The sequence below is a fragment of the Typopeltis vanoorti genome, chromosome 3, assembly GCF_054136105.1.
Source record: "Typopeltis vanoorti isolate ZY-2024b chromosome 3, IOZ_Tvanoo_1.0, whole genome shotgun sequence".
Lineage (NCBI taxonomy): Eukaryota > Metazoa > Arthropoda > Arachnida > Uropygi > Thelyphonidae > Typopeltis > Typopeltis vanoorti.
The window spans coordinates 110,783,359-110,804,669 of record NC_143551.1 but is presented as its reverse complement, the minus strand read 5'-3'; the positions used below and the strand labels follow the sequence as shown (position 1 = coordinate 110,804,669).

The 21,311-nt window shown below is 38.9% G+C and overlaps 1 protein-coding gene across 1 annotated transcript in view; it reads right to left on the bottom strand.

Moving 5' to 3' along the window:
- The window catches only part of LOC150108468 (dynein axonemal heavy chain 7-like), a 990,001-nt gene that overhangs the window by 953,643 nt on the left and 15,047 nt on the right, over nt 1–21,311 (bottom strand). The window contains exon 3 of the mRNA XM_090390473.1: nt 572–776. Within this exon, the coding sequence (XP_090246599.1) occupies nt 572–776 (205 nt within the window). The remainder of the gene's footprint in view (nt 1–571; nt 777–21,311) is intronic.

Sequence of the window (21,311 nt, the reverse complement as noted above, 5' to 3'; positions counted from 1 at the left end):
CAATGTGTCGGTCGATGAATGGGGTATTTTTTACATATTATCCTTTGTAGCACCCTACGGTCACATTAGGTGAGTGTGGTGGATCATCCACTGTGGGTAGGACTTTCAGATGATTCCCTACACTTCCATCTCAATATGTATTACTGATTGTTGACCTGTGATGGCCCAATTTGTCAACAATTTGAAGAACACAGCATACTATTTAATTGTCTCTTTCAAACTCCATCAGTTCCCTTCTAGCAGCCATTTCACCTGGACATAGTTGCACTGACTTGGGATCATCATGTTCCTCCAATTTATACCAGCTACAAACATGACTGGTTACATGGCATGATGCACCTTGCCCATGGGGGTTGTCCACTGACTTCCAAGCAGTGCATATCCATACAAATCACCTAATTTCTGTGGCCCAGCATTTTATACAGTCATGATGGAAAATTTTAACCAGCAGTAAAAGCTGGAAACCATAAAAAAAGCAGTAGGAAAGCAAGGATATATGTATATTACTATTATCAGGTATAATAATTATTATTATATACACACACATAGAAAGTACATTAGGAATGCTTACTCGGAATTCAGTCACACTTTTTATAACATGCTGGCCAATTTTTAAGGGTGTAGGTGCCTCCTCTTTCTTGTCTGATGAAGTCTTCTGTTTATTTTTGAAATGATTCTGTATAACTTTTTGAATCTTCAAGGCTTCACCACTAAACTCAGCAACTTGTGATTCAATAGCCTCTGCATTTAATTCAAAAAATGAGCCATCCATCCATCTAGAAAATTATACATAAAAGAATTTTTGCAAGACTAAAATATATATATACATATATATTACAGTTAATTAGAGTGTGCTTAACTCAAGGCAAATTATTATTTATTATGGAATGTATCAGCAAGAAATGAATAGGTGAAGACAAAGTTCTCTTATACAAGGGCGATTCCCTTGTATAAGAGAATCATACTTTCTTCATCAGACCCCATATGGAAATGCAAAATCAAATTGTCTTAGTAAGCAAGAATGGGAGATCATTATAGGCAAATTTTAATTATGATAATATTGAGAGGAATGAAGATAGAGCTTCATAAAATAAGGAGACTGAATTTCTTAGGTTCCTAAGGGTCAAACTACTTTAGGCAATATGCAACATGGAGCCCAAGAGGATTGAGAATCTTAGACCTTATCATATCATCAGAGGATGTGATTGTGAATAAAATTTCAAATCTTTCTCCAACTGGCAAGAGTGATCATGAGATGTTCATATGGGTTGTATGTAACTAGTCATATGAGAACTCCTGTGAGGATGGGATATATAGGAAAGGATAATTTCTCTTGATCAGTGCTTGAGCAATGATCAAGAGAAATTTAACAGCAGCAATGTGTAAGTGTATTCCAAAGGTGAAAAGGCTAAATAAGGTAGGGGTAAAATGTATGAATCAAGGCATAGAGAATGAACTCTGGAAGAATAAAGCACTATAGAGGCAACACAAGACAAATATTGGTAATAATAAAGACAACAAACGAGCAGTGAGTAAACATTAGCCAATCAGCCAAAAATAATCCTAGTCAATAATTTTGATATGTGGCAAGTAAAAGAAAGAATGATTATTGGTGAATAACGTTAGTGGATGAAAATGATAGACTGGTAACTGCTGCAGAGGATATAGTGAAGATGTTCAATAAGCAGTTTATGGGGTAATGTATCCTTGTGAATGCAACATAATCAGAAATTTGTGTATAAAAGGTATGGAGGAAGGATTGACAGTGAGTCAGTGAGCGAGTGAGAGAGCAGGAGTATATGAGGAATGGAATTAAGTAAACTTGATGTGTGACTGAGTCAGTCTCATTCATATAGGGTTCCCCCCATTCCTCAACTGTCCCTTAGGACTAGTTGAGCCCTCCTAGTGAGGGAGATTAAGTATGTATTATATCACTGTAGATATGTATGTGTGTTCACGGGCCAGTTTGCCTGTTCTGAGGGATGAAAAACCCGAGTTTCCAGTGAAAAATCCCTCCGTATGAGATGGCTAACTCACCTTTAGTTGAAAGAGACTAGATAAAGGTTCCTCACATCATGGACGGGAATCGGACCCAGGTCTTTCTGACCAAAGGGATTTGTCTATACTGACTAACTGAGCTATGGAGGCTCAATAAGGCAGTAGGACTTAACAACATATCACCGCATGCATCTCTTGAATGAATGCTCCAAGGGATTAAAGAATCTTGGCATACCTGTTTAATATGAATTTTGCAACAGGGGCAAGTTCCTGGAAAAAAAAAATTTGAAAAGGGGAGCGTGAATTGTTCAACTTAACACTGGTGTTGGGGGGGAGGGAACTGAGGCTACAAATTATAGCATATATGAGCTGTGGTCAAGATACTGGAATAGCTGATGAAAAGTAGAATTCAAAATTGTATTGATAACACAAGTATTCTCTATGACGGTCAGCATGGTTTTGTTAACTGGAGGTAATGTTTTAGAAAATCTGCTTGCATACAAGATAACGAATTCACTGGATAACAAAGATGCACATATAGTAAAATAATTGGATTTTTCAAAGGCTTTTGAAAAATCGTTTTTCGTCCCTCAGGTTACTACACAACAAGCTGGTAATTGAATTGAAACAGATTGGATAGGATAAGAGACAAGTAAGTTGGATAGCTGGTTAGCTATCAAATAGGTATCAATGGACTGTGTATGGGGGAGTAGTATTACAAAACAGGAAGGTCATCAGCAGAGTGCCTCAAGAGAATATTGGGACATTACTGTGAAGTTTAATAATAATGATCCTTTTTTAACTAGGACCATTATTATTTTTTTTAACTTTTTTAAATCAAGCAAAGCTGTAAAGCAGTATAAGGAACAGAGCAGATGTTGTGGCTTTACCAGGAGGATCTCAACTGACTGTGTGAGTGGACATTCTAGTTTAATGTTGAAAGTGTAAAGTCTTGAAATTTGGATGGTAAGGATGGGATGCTGAGTATAAAATTAATGGACAAATTTAGAAGGAGATGAAGAGATCAGAGTTAGAAGTGATGGTGGACAGAGACTCAAAGTTTAGGAATCATACTGCTACTATTGTGAGAACATCACAACAGATGTTCTCACAATATTAGCAGTGTGAGAACATCACAACAGATTATAGTGATGATGTGGAGGAACTTGACATGTAGAAGCAACCTGGCTATGATTCCCTTGGAATCATAGCCAGGCTATGATTCTGATGAAGGTTGCTATGATTCTTCATCAGAATCATAGCAACCTGGCTATGATTCTGATGAAGAATCATACTTCCTTCATCAGACCACATATGAAATATGCAGAATATGTGCAGCCTAGATCTCCTGGTTTCCAAGGGGAAGAGGATATCTTAGAGAGGGTCCATGAAGATTCATTAAGTCAGTATCAGGTTTATAGAATGTGGGATGTGAAGACAGATCGAGGTCATGCAATTTGCAGTCTTGTGGATGAAAACAGAGAGGATCTATTATTATTATTATTATTATTAAACAAGACCTCATGGAGTCAAAGACTCATCTAGGAGGTCCTTTTATCTCACACACATCTCATCATACTGGGTCTTAAACACATTCAAACTCCTTGCAGACACCACACTCTCAGGCAAGGCATTCCAATCATTCACAACTCTGCACGAAAAAAACCTGCCTCTCACTCCCCTACTCACACCCTCTTTATACAGTTTCCAGGGATGACCTCTGGTTCTCCCCTGATCTCCCACCATTCTCTGTAGAACTTCTCCACCATTGATCCTATAACAATCCCTTACCAACTTGTAGGTCTCTATCATATCTCCCCTCTTCCTTCTCTCCACTAGACTCTGCAAATTACATATTTTCAATCTTTCCTCATACTCGACATTCCAGAGGTCAGAATCTACCTTAGTCAGTCGCCTTTGGACCCTTTCCAACATCTCTTCATCCTTCTGAAAACCAGGTGACCAAATCTGGGCACAATAATCCATGTGTGGCCTAATCAAAGCCTTATACAACGGAACAAGAATCTCCCTACTTCTACACGCCAATGTCCTCCACATCATTCCCAGAAGTCTTTGTGTTGTCTTCACAATTTTGGCGATGTGTCCCTTAAATTTTAGATCCTTATCCACTATCACCCCCAGATCTCTTATTTCCTCTACTTCCAACAATACATTCTCACCAAGCATAAATTCTGCATCCCATCTTTGTTTTCCAAATTTTAAAACCTTACATTTTGCAACATTGAACTCACATCCCCATTTGCTTGCCCAATCACTCAATTTATTCAAGTCTTCTTGCAAGGCCACAACATCTTCACTACTCTTTATGGTTCGTCCCAACTTTGCATCATCTGCAAACAACTGAATATCTCCATCCAAATCTTCGCCAATATCATTAATATACAAGTTAAATAGTAATGGCCCTAAAACAGACCCCTGAGGCACTCCACTAGTGACTTTCCTTTTCCTGGATATTGCACCCCCATACACAACTTGTTGATACCTATCAGATTGCCAGTCTCCAATCCAATGCACTAATCTAATATCCAACCCCATCTGCTCTAGTTTGACTGTCAACTTATCATGAGGTACTCTATCAAAAGCTTTTGCAAAATCCAATTATATTATTGTGTATCCTTCTCCTCTGTCCAAGGAAGCAGTCACTTTATTGTAATAAGTAAGTAGATTACTAAAACATGACCTCCCTTTAGTAAATCCATGCTGTCCATCAAAGATTATACCATTGTTGTCAACCCAACTCTGGATCCTAGTTCTCACAAGCCTCTCCCAACAACTTAACCACAACACCTGACACACAGATAGGCCTATAGTTTGATGCTCGAGTTCGATCACCTCCTTTATGAAGTGGCACAATCCTGCCCTCCTTCCACTCCTTAGGAACTTGACCAAGTGCAAGACTCGTATTAAAAAAATATGTCAAGGCAGGTGTCAACTCTCTGGCACATTCCTTCAGAATATGCGGTGATATATTATCAAGTCCCACAGCCTTATTTATATCTAGTTTACTCAACTCCCCAAACACCTCTTGCTCACTTACAGTCAGTCTCTCCTCCCCATCATCAACTGCTCTTAATCTCTCCATGAAGTCACATTCACAAGATTGAAAGATCTTTATGAATTGCTCATTAAGTATCTCCACAACACATTCTGCAACAGCTGTCTTTATACCATTTCCTCCAATCAATGTCATCCTTCTATAATCATTCTTTCTTTTGCTGGCTACATATCGAAAGAACTCCCTAGGATTCTTCTTCATTAGCTAACTGCTGTTCATACCTCTCTTTAGCTACTCTCTCACCAACCAATTCACCCTCCTTGCCTGGTCTTTGTAGACCTCATGAAATTGGTTACTTCCACTTCTCTTATGCTGCCTCCACAATGCCCATTTTCTCTGTATCGCATACTTAATCTCTTTATTCATTCATCTCACACCTACCTTATTTAACCTTCTCACCCATGGTATACATTTAGACATTGCATCTACTAAATAGTTTTTGAAAATCCCCCATGATGCATTGATCTCTTTTCCAGCTAACTCCTCATTCCCTGCTACACCTGCAAGCTGTCTCCTGAGCTCTTCATAATCACCCCCCCCTTGTAATTCCACATATACCCTTTTTTCACAGGGGTCCTTGCACTGCTGGCAACCACCCAGGTAATCACCTCATGGTCACTTTCACCAATTGGTGGATGATTTGACACCTCATTGATAATTACATCCTCCGATGAGATGACCAAATCCAAGACCCTTAATCCTCTTGTGCCCTCTGTTACATACTGTCTGAGGTAGTTATCCCTCAAAAACTCAAGAAACTAATTTTCTTTACTTCCGGTTGCTATCTCTACATTCCAGTCTATATTGCCACAATTAAAATCACCCATAATGATCACTCTTTTCTTATTTGCTTGGCTTATTTGACTATACATTTCACTATCACCACCATCCACATTACCAGGTCTATAACAACATCCCACCAAGTATTTGATTCTATTCACCTCTATCTCACACCATACTGCCTCAAAACCACTGACCGTGTTTCCCTCTTGCATCTCTACCTTGTATGGACATAACTCTTTCTCTATCATCAATAGCACTCCCCCCCCCTCCCTTTTTACCCCTTCTATCCTCACGAAACACATCATACCTTTCCATCTCTATTCCTGTTAGGATGTCATCCTCATCTAACCATGTCTCACTTATTCCGACAATCTCTGGATGCACAGACGCAATTAGTGCAACCATTTCATCTGCCTTGTTTCTTATACTTCTAGCATTGGTATACAAACACAACAACTCATTTCTGGATCTACAGCTAGTTCCACTGATACCACTCACTTGATGTGATCTCTTCCCCATTCATTTCCACTTCTTCAATCTCTCTTGTCTTACTCTCCTGCTCTTCCACATCACTCCTCTCTTGATCTGATTCATTCTCTCTATTCACTTCTCTGCTTTCCAGCAGCAGTCTCTCCAAGTGACTCACACCATAACCACTGAAATGCAGTCCATCGGTCCCATACAGCTCACTTCAAATGCTCTTCATACTCTTCATAACCAACAGTCCAGAGTTATCATACACTTTGATTATTCATCTTTCGACATTCTCTAGTATAACAAATTTAGTTTAATCCTTTATCCAGGTGTGAGCAAACAAAGTTTGCACCTGAAAATATCTTCAGGACTGAATATGGTGTTGTACCACCTTACTGGGTAAGGTAGGTGTTGTACTAACCTACTGGGGTAAGGTAGTACAACACCGGGAAACTTGTAGCAAAGGTGGACCAAGCTAACAACACTCCTATCGTAGTATCTCCCATAATGCAAAACACATCTCCTTGCAGATATGTATATGTGTTTTACAATTATGGGAGATACTGGGATAGGAGTTAGCTTGGTCCACCTTTGCTAGGAGTTGCCTGGTGTTGTACTACCTTACCCCAGTAGGGTAGTACAACACCTACCTTACCCTAGTAAGGTAGTACAACACCATATTCAGTCCTGAAGATATTTTCAGGTGCAAACTTTTTTTGCTCACACTTGGATAAAGGATTAAACTAAATTTATTATAGTCTAACCATGTGAAAAATAAACTTTCGACATTCTCTAGTGTTTCCACATCACAACTATATAACTAAATATGAGCACAATATTCCATATGTGGTCTAACTAATGCCTTATATTAGTTAGACCACATATGGAAGAGCCACCACCACCTTCTTATACCTACATGTCAATGTACTTTTTATCATAGCAGCAATACAATGTGCAGTCTTTGCAACACTTGCAATGTACTCTTGGAACTTCAGTCCACTGTCTACTATCACTCCAAGATCCCGAATCTCATCCACTTCCTGAAGTACAGCTCCACCAATACAGTATGTAGCCATATATCTCTGTATCCCAAAGTCTAACGCCTTGCATTTATTAATATTAAAACTGCAACTCCACTCATTGTCACTGGTCAAATTCCTTTTCTGAGACACAGCTCCATCATACACAACTTGCTGGTATCATTCAGAGAGCCAATCTCTGATCCATATAACCAACATACTATCTATTCCTATCCTCTGCAGCTTGTACACCAACTTATCATGTAATAATCTATCAAATACTTTTGCAAAGTTCAAGAATATCAAGTTCTTTTGTAATATCCCTACCTTGATTCCACTGTTAATCCATCTTGCTCCTACTCTATGTAACTGACATGTAGTTATGCATTGCATGTGTTAGATACTGCCTTATCATTTCATATAATATCATATATGCTGTGGTTGCGATTCTAGAAAACCCAACCACAACAGTTTTAGCAAGTTAACAAATCAGTGATAAATTCCTAATTTAACAAATTGGGAAAGATTAGCAGACTGCAAAACTATTATCTCCTATAAGGGAGATAAACAGTCACCATTAGATCTCCTTAAATTAGAATGAAGTAATAACGAGGTATTGAAAAATATCCTCTGAATCAGTCCTGTAAACCCTTAAGTAACATACAAGTTTCTATCATATTCCCCTGTTTCTGTCTATAAAATAATCCTTGAATCCCCCACACCAACTTTCTGTCTATACTGACAGGAAGAATTACATACAAGAGGGGAGGGTCTCCAAAATTCTGATAAACATACAACAAAAATGATATTAAAGCAACTGATATAACCATAAAAAGAACATACGTTACCTTTAACTCTACTTCCAGTATGTTCTTTCTCTTGGTATATCAGTTGCTTTGATATCATTTTTGTCTATGTTAATCAGACTTTCCAGACCCCCCCCCATAAGCATATCACTACTTAGGTTAATAAATCGGTACCAATCATAACCCAAAAGCTACTAAGGTACCAGATCTATGTGCAGCAGTCGTCCAGATGTGGTCATATCAAAGCCTTAAAAAAAGACCTATATTAATAATAATAATAATAATAATAATAATAATAAAACTTCCTTATAATAAATAAACTTCCTCTGCTTGTCAGTGTTTTCTTCAATAACAAGTAATCCAAGAACATAACTTGCAATACACTGCTTGGAAAGAAGTCAAAGGACATCCCAATGGGCAAGGTGCATTGTGCCATGTAATGAGTCACGTGTTTGTAGCTGGTATAAATTATTATTATTAATATTATCAACACACCACTCTCACACACATAGCTCATTATGCCCTGACTTAAATGCATTCACTATCCCTGCACTCACCACACTCTCAGGCAATGCATTCCAATGACCCACCACTCTCCATCCAAAAAATTTATTCTCACCCCTTGCTCAGCTTCCAGGGATGGCCTCTCATTCTTCCCCATCTCTAGATATTATATGAAAACTCTCATCCACATTAATCTGGTAATTACCCATTACCAACTTATGCATCTCAATCATTTCTCTCCTCTTCCTTCTCTCCACTAGACTCTGTAATTTGCATTCTATCAATCTGTCCTCTTATTCCACATTCCAGAGACCAGAAACCAACTTATTCAATCATCTTTGAACCATCTCCAACATCTCATCATCCTTCTGAAAACTCAGCGACCAAATCTGTGTACAGTAATCCATATATGGCCTGATCAAAGCCTTGTAGAATGAAATCAAAACATCCTTACTTCTACACGTCAGTGTTCTCCGCATTATTCCCATAATCCCAAAGGATAATATGTAAAAACCTCCATTTTTTGGCAAATAAGTGGAATGCAGATTTCCAGGCATCAACTGGAACACAAATCTGCACAAAAACATTCAGAAACTGAGGCTTATAATATGGGTTTTCATGGTAGGACCAAATATGCAAACCCCACACTCGAACCAACATGCAGTATCATCCTCAGTGGTACAAGAAGCATGTACAGTGGGGTGTGGAAACTTGATATCTATATCAAGCTTCCACAAAACCTGTGTTATGGAGTGATGACTCACACTCCACCCTCTACCAAGCAGATGGACAGGCATGGGTGTGATGGATGCCCAGTGAACATCTCTTACCAGAGTGTGTAATCCCTCTAACTATGAAATTCAGAAGTGGCAGTGTGATAGTATGGTCCTGTTTGGTCAAGGATCTCTGTTTGTGGTGCCTCAAACAGTTTACTCTGAGAAGATTCTGGACAATGCAATACCTCCTACTTTGTGGCATTTCTATGGAAATGATCACTGTCTCTTTCAGCAAGACAATACACTATGTCATAAGGCTGCTGCAGTAGCTGCTGTATGGTTTGTGGATTTGAATGTCATTACACTTGACTGGCCTCCACAGAGCCCTGATATCAACCATATTGAATATCTTTGGATGAACTGAAGGCTCTTAATGGGAGGTCCCTCTGTAACACACATACAGCTCACAATACTGTAGCTTAAATACATCCACATCCTATGCAGTCAGTAACAAATTTAAAGGCAATGCATTTCAATTTTAGATCTCCATGTTTGGGTATGCCAGAAGCCTCATGGTTCATTACACTTCTGGCATACTTTATTATTATTATTATTACTACCCCAAGACCTCATGGAGTCAAAGATTCATCTGGGAGGTCCTTTCATCACACCCACACACCCACACACACACACACACATACACAGCTCATCATACCGTGTCTTAAACACACTCAAACTCCTTGCAGACACCACACTCTCAGGCAAGGTATTCCAATCATTTAAAACTCTGCACGAAAAAAACCTGCCTCTTACTACTCACATCCTCTTTATACCCAAACTCACTCATCTCTCTCTCTCTCTCTCTCACTTCTCTCTTATTCAACCTCTTCACATCAACATTCACAATATCTCTCCAAGCATACATATTATACTCATGATTCACAATATCTCTCCAAGCATACATATTATACTCATGATTCACCATATCATCTCAAAAAAATCCACACCATTCAACTTTAATTTTTCATGCCAACCTATGCAATGGTCTTCCTCTTACCACCACCATTTTTTCCTAGAGCACCAAACAGAACCAATCACAAATAGTGCACAGCAACACTCAACTAAAAATTACACAATATTGTCACATAATAAACATAAAATAAAGTTATCTTTGTTGTATAATGAAACCTGTGGAGCATTCATGACTAAACATACACATGTAACCACAGTAATAAGATTTTTTAATAAGTAAATATTTCATCCTAAGTATCATAGGACATCTTCAGTACAGTTAATTCAAACAATACTAGGAATTACATACAGTTAGGGTGCATTGGGGGTCAATAGAAAAATATAAGACATCATTGTACGGGTAATATTTAATTCGGTTAACTTGGATTACCTTCATCCTGAATGACAACACAATTAAGAGCGAATTATGGGAACAGTAACATGAATAGGATCTGTAAAATGGAGCAAAGGCCATGAAAATAGTTACAGAAGCCAATCAAGTAGGTCAAAATGACGTATTTACCAATAAACGGATGTTTGTGGTTCCTGCCCGGCCGGCGTGGTGGGAGCGAGATTGCAACATGTGCATGGTTCTTATTTACTTATACTCACACGTATTTGATCCCAGTCTCATTTTTGCGCATCAACATACAAGTGAGCGTTAATGTTCTAAAATTCATCAACATACATATTATAATTCAATCATTATTCATTCAGGAACTAAACTTCTCTATGTTGAAGAGTTGAGTAGGACTGGTAGTAATACCAGCGATATTAATACCAGTAGTTTATTAATATCACTAGTAATACCAGTGATATTACTAGTGATAATAATAGTAGTAATAATAGTAATATAATAATATATACTATGTTATACATACAATAAACACTGTAACTATAAAATAAACAATCTAAAATCTCACATAAGCGTATTTTTTGCTTGTCCTATTATAATTATGTAACAGTAAAATAGAGGGTGTCGATAAAAAGTCAAGAAACTCTTGAAGGGGTCAACGGTCAAAGAAGTTTGGCGACCCCTGCACTAGCCAGACTGGTGCAGAAAACTGCACACTCAAGATGCCTAGCGGCATCATCCATAATTAGATCTGAACCCCAAATGCAAACACATTAAGTTCAGATTCTGGTTATTTTTGGTATCCCCTTGTACGAGTATCTTCGATCAATTGAACGATTTGCTGTGGTATCTTTCTTAATGCTACCACTTTCAGGATATTGTGTAATCTGATTATGTCAAAACCCTTCTCTAAGCCAATGAAACAGATAAATCTTGGTTAAATTCCATTGCTTTTTCTGTTATTTGCTTTATAACAAATACAGCCACAGTACATGATTTTCCCTTATGGAATCCTTGTTGCTCTTCAATAATTATAATATAGTCTTGATTCTAATTCTTCTTTGATAATTCTTGTACACTGTACATATTTTTAGAGTCATGCACAATAAGTTTATTCCTCAATAGTTTTGAGGTTCAGATTTTGTTCCATGTCTTTTCTCTAAGATTTATTATTATTATTATTATTATTATTATTATTATTATTATTATTCAGGCCTCCATGAAGTCAAAAGACTTATTGTGGGAGGTCCCACCTAGGAAACACAAAGTCTATCATACCACTCCTTGAACTCATTGATGGTTCATGCTCTCAACACACTATCAGGCAATGCATTCCACAGTTCAACCACCCTCCATGCAAAGAAACCACTCCTCATCCTCTTGCTCACAGCTTTCTTTCTTAACTTCCAGGGATTGCCCCTTGTCATCGCTCCTTCACGCTGGTCCACCAAGAGAAAGAACTCCCCAGTGTCAACCCTGTAACTACCTCTCAACAGTTTAAAAGTGTCAATCATATCACCCTCCTCCTTCCTCTATCCACCAAACTCTACATTCCACATTCCCTGAGCCGATCCTCATAACTATCCTTGTACAGTCCTGAAACCATCTTTGTTATCTGCCTCTGTACGCTTTCCACAGTTAATTTATCCACTTCAAATCCTGGGGACCAAATTTGAGAACAATAGTCTAAGTGTGGTCTGATCAGAGGCTTATACAACAGAATGATAACCCTTTTATCTCTGCAGGTCAGCATCCTTCTCAGTATTGCAGCAATCCTTTAAGTTACCTTCATCACCTTTGCAATATGCTCCCTGAATTTCAATTTTCTATCAATCATCACCCCCAGATCTCTTGTCTCCCCTACTTCCTCCAGTACAGCTCCTCCAATCAAGTATGCAGTCTCCCATTTATGTATCCCAAACTTCAAGACTTTACGTTTTGCTGCATTAAACTGATATCACCATTCATTTGCCTATCTGTCTAGTTTATTCAAATCTTCTTGCAGAGCTGCCACATCTGCACTATAACTAATAACCCTTCCCAGGTTAACATCATCTGCCAACAACTGAATATCCCCCTGCAATCCACTAACAATGTCATTGAATATAAAGGTTAAACAATATAGGTCCTAGTACTGAGCCACAAGGCTCAGTACCAGGACCTATATTGTGTAACCTTTGCAACCATCTGCCTCTTTGATATTGCCTCACCATACACAACTCTCTGATATCTATCAGACAGCCAATCCTGAATCCAGTTGACAAACCTGACGTCCAAACCCATGTGCTGCAAATTAAATATCAGCTTATCATGTGGCATCCTGTCAAATGCGTTTGCAAAATCCAAAAAAAATGGCAGTATATGCCTTTCACTCATTAACTGCTCTTGTCACTTTATTATAAAAGGCAATCATATTACTAAAGCAAGAGTGCCCCTTAACAAATCCATGTTTACTCTCACAGATAACATTATCCTTATCTGCCCAATGCCATATATGGTTCCTCACTAATTTCTCCAAGATCTTAAAAACTGTGGATGAAACACAAACTGGCCTATAATTAGACACTTTCAGTCTGCTACTGACCTTATGCAATTCCTCTAGCTTACCTTCCTTCCATTCCCTAGGTACCTTTCCCGTAACCAGACTTTCATTGAAAAGCCAGGTCAATGAAGCTGTCAGTTCTTTAGCACATTCTCTCAAAACCTGTGGTGAAATACCATCCCATCCCACAGCTTTACTGACATCCAGAGTATTCAATATTTGGAACACACTCTGCTCTTGCACCTCTAAACCTCGAACCTGCCCTCTCTCTAGTATTAAAATTTACTCCTCCAGGATGAAATACACCAATAAAGTGTTCATCGAACAAATCCACTATGTCCTCTGCATCAGTCATTCTATTCCCATTTTTATCCCACAATGTCATTCTTCCACAATCATTTCTCCTCATGCTGGCCACATAGCTAAAAAATTCCATAGGATTTTCTTTGGATCTTAGGGCCAATCTCTTCTCATATTCCAGTTTCGCCTTCCTTACCATACTAGTCACTCTCCTCGCTTGTGTCTTATATTCTTCATGCATCTTCATGAGAGGGCGCTAGTGGGTCAAGCACTACAGACGTGTTTTGAAGAGCTCCTGATTCAGATAAGTTTTACTAGGAATAATTAAGTACATATGCGTAATTGTTTAAGTAAGAGCAGCTGTAAACTTTGTACGCTACCGATATTATTAGTGTGGGGTTTTTTTCTTGCTTAAACTAAATACGAAAACTTTAATATTAGACCTAGTAACCTGCAGAGAAAAAAAAAAAAAAATGGCAGCGGCATTGTCATTCCATGATTTTAATTTGGATTTCAGTCGGTTCGTTAAGTGTGAGGTCTGTTATATGTATTCCTTCGATTACATAAATGATTTGTGGATGTTTAGTGCAGATGGAAGAAGGGTGTGTGCGAAATGTGACCTGAACGAGGAATTGATGAATGCGAATATGAAGTTGATGACAGAAAGTGCTAGTACCGATTGTGTCGCGAGTGCACGTTTGAAAGAGAAGGATGGTGAGTAAGACACCCGAAAAAATTTTAAAAAATCAGGAAAAAAGAAAAAGAGCGATTTGACAACTGTAACGGATGTTAAAAGGGACGAAAGTGAGGTGGAAAGAAACGAAATTGAGAGAATGAATGAAAGTAGAAATGGCGTGATGCAGAAATCGCAAGTAAAAAGAATCGAAAGAATGAATGATAGCGAAAAAAGAATGACTGATGGTGAAATTTGGACGCATGTTGGAACGAAAGTACTGAACCAAAGAAAGATGAATGACAGTAAAAGTGAGAAGAATGATAGCGAAAGTTGGACGCATGTTAGTCCGAAAGTACGGAAACAAAGAAAGATATGTGAAAGTGAAAGTGAGAAGAATGATAGTGAAAGTTGGACGTATGTTGGACCGAAAGTATGGAAACAAAGAAGGATGAATGAGAGGGAAAGTGAGAAGAGGGGGTCGAGAGTTAGAAAGTTAGAAAGATTTAATGATAGAGTGAATGTGTCGCGAGGTTCGGAAGGTGAATTGGATTGGATGAGGCAAGAAATGAAATGGATGCGGAATGAAATTAAGAGAATTCAGGTCAAAACTATTAAAATAAATCATGATGGCATAAAAGAGTTAACAAAAGTTGAGCGAGTGGCGTTGTATGGCGACTCCATTATTAAAGGTGTGCTAGAGGATAAAATGCACAAGGTATGTTTTCCAGGCGGTAAAATAAGTAGAGTGATTGAGGCATTGGATATGAGGCGGGAGCGAGCAAAAGAGTTAATTGTATTAATTGGTACAAATGATTTGAGAGAGAACAAAGAGCATGTCAAAATGAATGTCAAGAGACTGCTTGGAAAGATAAAAGAGAATAATGTGACAGGAAGGGTGGTCAGTGTGTTGCCTAGGTATGATTGTGGTGAAATGAGGCGGAGAGCAAGGATTATGAATGATATTCTGCTTGAAATGTGTGAGGAGATGGGAGTACAGTTTGTTAATGTATGGAATGAGTTTGAGGGACGAAGTGAGCTGTATGGGAGCGATGGACTGCATTTGAGTGGTTATGGTGTGAGTCGCTTGGAGAGACTGCTGCTATAAAGTGGAGAAGTGAATAGAGAGAATGAATCAGATCGAGAGGGGAGTGATGTGGAAGAGCAGAAGAGTAAGACAGGAGAGATTGAAGGAGTGGAAATGAATGGGGAAGTGAGTGGTATGCGTATAGAAAATGAGAGAATGGGTGTGCAAGAGGAGCAGGGAAACGGGGAGGCTCAGGGTGGACAGGGATACACAGCGTGAGAAAGGTGGATGCTCCAAGAGGAGGTAAGAGCATGTGTAGGCAGGAAAGTAATGGGATGATCAGGGATCAAAAGGAAACAGATGGAATTGCAAAGGGTTCTAAAATGAAGAAGCAGAAAGGGATATGGCCCCAGTCCAGCATGGAGAGATCACATCGAGTGAGTGGTATCAGTGGAACTAGCTGTAGATCAAGAAATTAGTTGTTGTGTTTGTATACCAATGCCAGAAGTATAAGAAACAAGGCGGATGAAATGGTTGCACTAATTGCGTCTGTGCACCCAGAGATTGTCGGAATAAGTGAGACATGGTTAGATGAGGATGACATCCTGACAGGAATAGAGATGGAAAGGTATGATGTGTTTCGTGAGGATAGAAGGGGTAAAAAGGGAGGGAGAGTGCTATTGATAATAGAGAAAGAGTTATGTCCATACAAGGTAGAGATGCAAGAGGGAAATGGGGCCAGTGGTTTTGAGGCAGTATGGTGTGAGATAGAGGTGAATAGAATCAAATACTTGGTGGGATGTTGTTATAGACCTGGTAATGTGGATGGTGGTGATAGTGAAATGTATAGTCAAATAAGCCAAGCAAATAAGAAAAGGGTGATCATTATGGGTGATTTTAATTATGGCAATAAAGACTGGAATGAAGAGATAGCAACTGGAAGTAAAGAAAATGAGTTTCTTGAGTTTTTGAGGGATAACAACCTCAGACAGTATGTAACAGAGGGCATATGAGGATTAAGGGTCTTGGATTTGGTTATCTCATCGGAGGATGTAATTATCAATGAGGTATCAAATCATCCACCAATTGGTGAAAGTGACCATGAGGTGATTACTTGGGTGGTTGCCAGCAGTGCAAGGACCCCTGTGAAAAAAAAGGGTATATGTGGAACTACAAGGGGGGGTGATTATGAAGAGCTCAGGAGACAGCTTGCAGGTGTAGCATGGAATAAGGAGTTAGCTGGAAAAGAGATCAATGCAGCTTGAGGGATTTTCAAAAAATATTTAGTGGATCTAATGTCTAAATGTATACCACGGGTGAGAAGGTTAAATAAGGTAGGTGTGAGATGGATGAATAAAGAGATTAAGTATGCGATACAGAGAAAAAGGGCGTTGTGGAGGCAGCATAAGAGAAGTGGAAGTAACCAATTTCATGAGGTCTACAAAGACCAGGCAAGGAGGGTGACTTGGCTGGTGAGAGTAGCTAAAGAGAGGTATGAACAGCAGTTAGCTAATGAAGCTAAAAAGAATCCTTCGGAGTTCTTTCGATATGTAGCCAGCAAAAGAAAGAATGATTATGGAAGGATGACATTGATTGGAGGAAATGGTATAAAGACAGCTGTTGCAGAATGTGTGGTGGAGATACTTAATGAGCAGTTCATAAAGATCTTTCAATCTTGTGAATGTGATTTCATGGAGAGATTAAGAGCAGTTGATGATGGGGAGGAGAGACTGACTGTAAGTGAGCAAGAGGTGTTTGGGGAGTTGAGTAAACTAGATGTAAATAAGGCTGTTGGACTTGATAATATATCACCGTGTATTCTGAAGGAATGTGCCAGAGAGTTGACACCTGCCTTGACATATTTTTTTAATACGAGTCTTGCACTTGGTCAAGTTCCTAAGGAGTGGAAGGAGGGCAGGATTGTGCCACTTCATAAAGGAGGTGATCGAACTCAAGCATCAAACTATAGGCCTATCTGTGTGTCAGGTGTTGTGGTTAAGTTGTTGGAGAAGCTTGTGAGAACTAGGATCCAGAGTTGGGTTGACAACAATGGTATAATTTTTGATGGACAGCATGGATTTGCTAAAGGGAGGTCGTGTTTTAGTAATCTACTTACTTATTACAATAAAGTGACTGCTTCCTTGGACAGAGGAGAAGGATACACAGTAATATACTTGGATTTCGCAAAAGCTTTTGATAGAGTACCTCATGATAAGTTGACAGTCAAACTAGAGCAGATGGGGTTGGATATTAGATTAGTGCATTGGATTGGAGACTGGCAATCTGATAGGTATCAACAAGTTGTGTATGGGGGTGAAATATCCAGGAAAAGGAAAGTCACTAGTGGAGTGCCTCAGCCTCAGGGATCTGTTTTAGGGCCATTACTATTTAACTTGTATATTAATGATATTGGCGAATATTTGGATGGAGATATTCAGTTGTTTGCAGATGATGCAAAGTTGGGACGAACCATAAAGAGTAGTGAAGATGTTGTGGCCTTGCAAGAAGACTTGAATAAATTGAGTGATTGGGCAAGCAAATGGGGATGTGAGTTCAATGTTGCAAAATGTAAGGTTTTAAAATTTGGAAAACAAAGATGGGATGCAGAATTTATGCTTGGTGAGAATATATTGTTGGAAGTAGAGGAAATAAGAGATCTGGGAGTGATAGTGGATAAGGATCTAAAATTTAGAGGACACATCGCCAAAATTGTGAAGACAACACAAAGACTTCTGGGAATGATGAGGAGGACACTGACGTGTAGAAGTAGTGAGATTCTTGTTCCATTGTATAAGGCTTTGATTAGGCCACACATGGACTATTGTGCCCAGATTTGGTCACCTGGTTTTCAGAAGGATGAAGAGATGTTGGAAAGGGTCCAAAGGTGACTGACTAAGGTAGATTCTGACCTCTGGAATGTCGAGTATGAGGAAAGATTGAAAAGATGTAATTTGCAGAGTCTAGTGGAGAGAAGGAAGAGGGGAGATATGATAGAGACCTACAAGTTGGTAAGGGATTGTTATAGGATCAATGGTGGAGAAGTTCTACAGAGAATGGTGGGAGATCAGGGGAGAACCAGAGGTCATCCCTGGAAACTGTATAAAGAGGGTGTGAGTAGGGGAGTGAGAAGCAGGTTTTTTTCGTGCAGAGTTGTGAATGATTGGAATGCCTTGCCTGAGAGTGTGGTGTCTGCAAGGAGTTTGAATGTGTTTAAGACCCAGTATGATGAGATGTGTGTGAGATAAAAGGACCTCCTAGATGAGTCTTTGACTCCATGAGGTCTTGTTTAATAATAATAATAATAATAATAATAATCTGCTCTTCATCTCTTTATATCTCTTCCATAGCATATTTTTCACATACAGTCCCTGTTTGATATTTTTTGTCATCCACTTTACACCAAATTTTGTCCTCTTCTTCACTTGTGGAATACAGCTTACTATTGCTGCTAACAAATATTCCTTCACATTTCTCAAGCACTAATGATATCCCGGCCTTCCAATTCCTCCCTCCATGAAACTTCCCCAAGTTGATGTCCAAGTCTATTATAATCACCTGCCTTATAATTCCCCATATGTTCCCATCTGTTTGATACTCCTGCATGTCTATTCATCTTCCAAGTCAAAACCAGGTCAGGTCACTCTCTCCAACTGGTGGTAGAGATGTTATCTCAGTTATCATCAACTCTTCTGATGCTATGACCAAATCCAAAACTCTTGAACCTCTTGTTCCCTTTATTACATGTTGCCTAAGACATTTGTCCCCCAAGAATTCTAGAAATTCCATTTCCTTATTGCTACATGCATCTTTCTCTCCCCAATTTATACTGCTGTAATTAAAATCTTCCATAACAATCATTCTTCTTGCACTTGCCAAGCTGAACTGTCTAAACACCTCCTGGTCCCCACCCTCTGTGCTCCTTGGTTTGTAGCAACACTCCACTAAATATCCCGTCTTGCCTATCTCTACCTCACACCATATGCTTTCAAAATCATTAGTGTCACTGCCTTCCAAAGCCTCCACTCTTAGAGGACATACATCACTTATCATAAGCAGTACTCCACCACTGCATTTTCCTTTCCTATCCTGCCAAAAAGTGCTGTACCTTGCTACTTCTATTCCTGTTATTATATCATCTTCCGTCAACCACATCTCAGAGATCCCAATAATAAATATGTATAATTAAATATCCCATGTTTTCAGACATTTCTTTATTCCCATATTTTAGTATTTCATTATAAATTCCATCAGTTCCAACTGATAACTGATGGAAATAGCCAGAATACAAAAATCTAATGCTAGAAGTATTCAAATTAAGGGCAAGGAGTTTTTGGCATTTGTTAGCTCACATTGGACAAAGTTATAGGCATTGGCAAGACTTGGTTGACTGAGGATGATATTATCATAGGAATATAATGGAATGGATATAGAGAGGACAGAAGAAACAGAATGGGGAGAAAGAGCTTTGCTAACGACAGCAGAGGACTGAAGCCAAAGAGAGTAGAAGTACATCAGAAGGAAAGGGATACAGAGGACAGTACAGCTGAGGCTATCTAATGTGAGATAGAAACCAAATATAGTCCAGATGGTATAAGGGAAAAATGTAGTTGACATATAATGGCAAATTAGCATGATGAGTGTAGATCAAGTAAGTATTATGGGAGATTTCAACTATGGGGACACAGACTGGAATACAGTCTTGGGATTAACTGGATTATTGGTTCATATATTATGAGAATGTGCAAAGAAATTATCAACTTCTCTCATCAAGCTATTTAATTTAAGCCTCAGTGCTGGAAAGCTGCCAATAGAGTGAAAAGAGAGCAAAATAGGCACACTGCATAATTATAAGCAAATTAGCATCTCAAGAGTGGCATGACAACATAGCTTTGTGATGGGTAGGTCTTGCTTTAGTAATCTGCTTACTTTTTTGTAATAAAGTGACAATGGAGTTGGAAGTCTACTCAGCGATACTGCTAGACCTTAGAAAGGCATTTGACAGGATTTGACATAGAACTCTGTTGCATAAATTGGAGCAAGTGAATATAACTCCGGTGATCTGGAGAAGGTGGCCAATGGACAGATATCAAAGAGTGATTTATGAAGGAGTTGAGTCCAGGAAACCAGATGATCAGAGCTGTATTGCAGGCCTCAGTATACTTGGTCATCTGCTATTTAATTTGTACATCAGTGATGCAGAAAATGATTTGATGGGAAAGTCCAAAAGCTGGAGTAGCAGTTCTTATCCCCCCCCTCCCAACTTTCCTTGGGTCATTCTGTAATATCTAAAGGAATGGAATGCAGAGGGCTAGAACCAAATCCTGCAGCCACTTATTTTGCCAGCTCATGATTGCAGGGAGACTAAGTACAGTGGCTGTTGGACAGAACTTTTGAGGCCACATATGTACAGGAGGGTGGGTTCCCTCTGTGTGGGTGGTATGTTTGCTAGTCTGATTAATTGCATGCCTCATTCCCTTTTTATCTCATACTCCATACATATAATGAATCACAATGAGAAATACGATTTTACTGCAGATCATAAAAATTCTAACACAAAAAATAGTTTAAAAATTATAAAAATCAAAAAAAATTCAACCAAAAAAAATATGTTTCCACATCCACTTCACCAATGGCCTAAACAAAAATATAAATGATGTGCACTACCACTCACAGTCATCTAAACCAGAATGACAACCTCAACAACCACTGTCTACATCAACTGCCCTAACTACACATTACACAGTTCTTTACACCACAAGGGCAGCACTTGTGCATTCATCAGGACTGATATACCATGCCAGAGATCAAAACATCGAATCTCCCCTATTTGATCTGCTTGCCTCAAACTTTCCCTACCCAACCAACTTATTCTTTTCATATGCTGTCTGTATTTCTCTCTGGATGATCGTAATTCTCTCTAAAATCCGTTAACCACACTAACCTCTTCAACTATCTCTTGCTAAGGCTCAATTGTCTACAATCAAAACATACTAATAGTGAAGTCATCTTTCTTGGGACTTCAATATC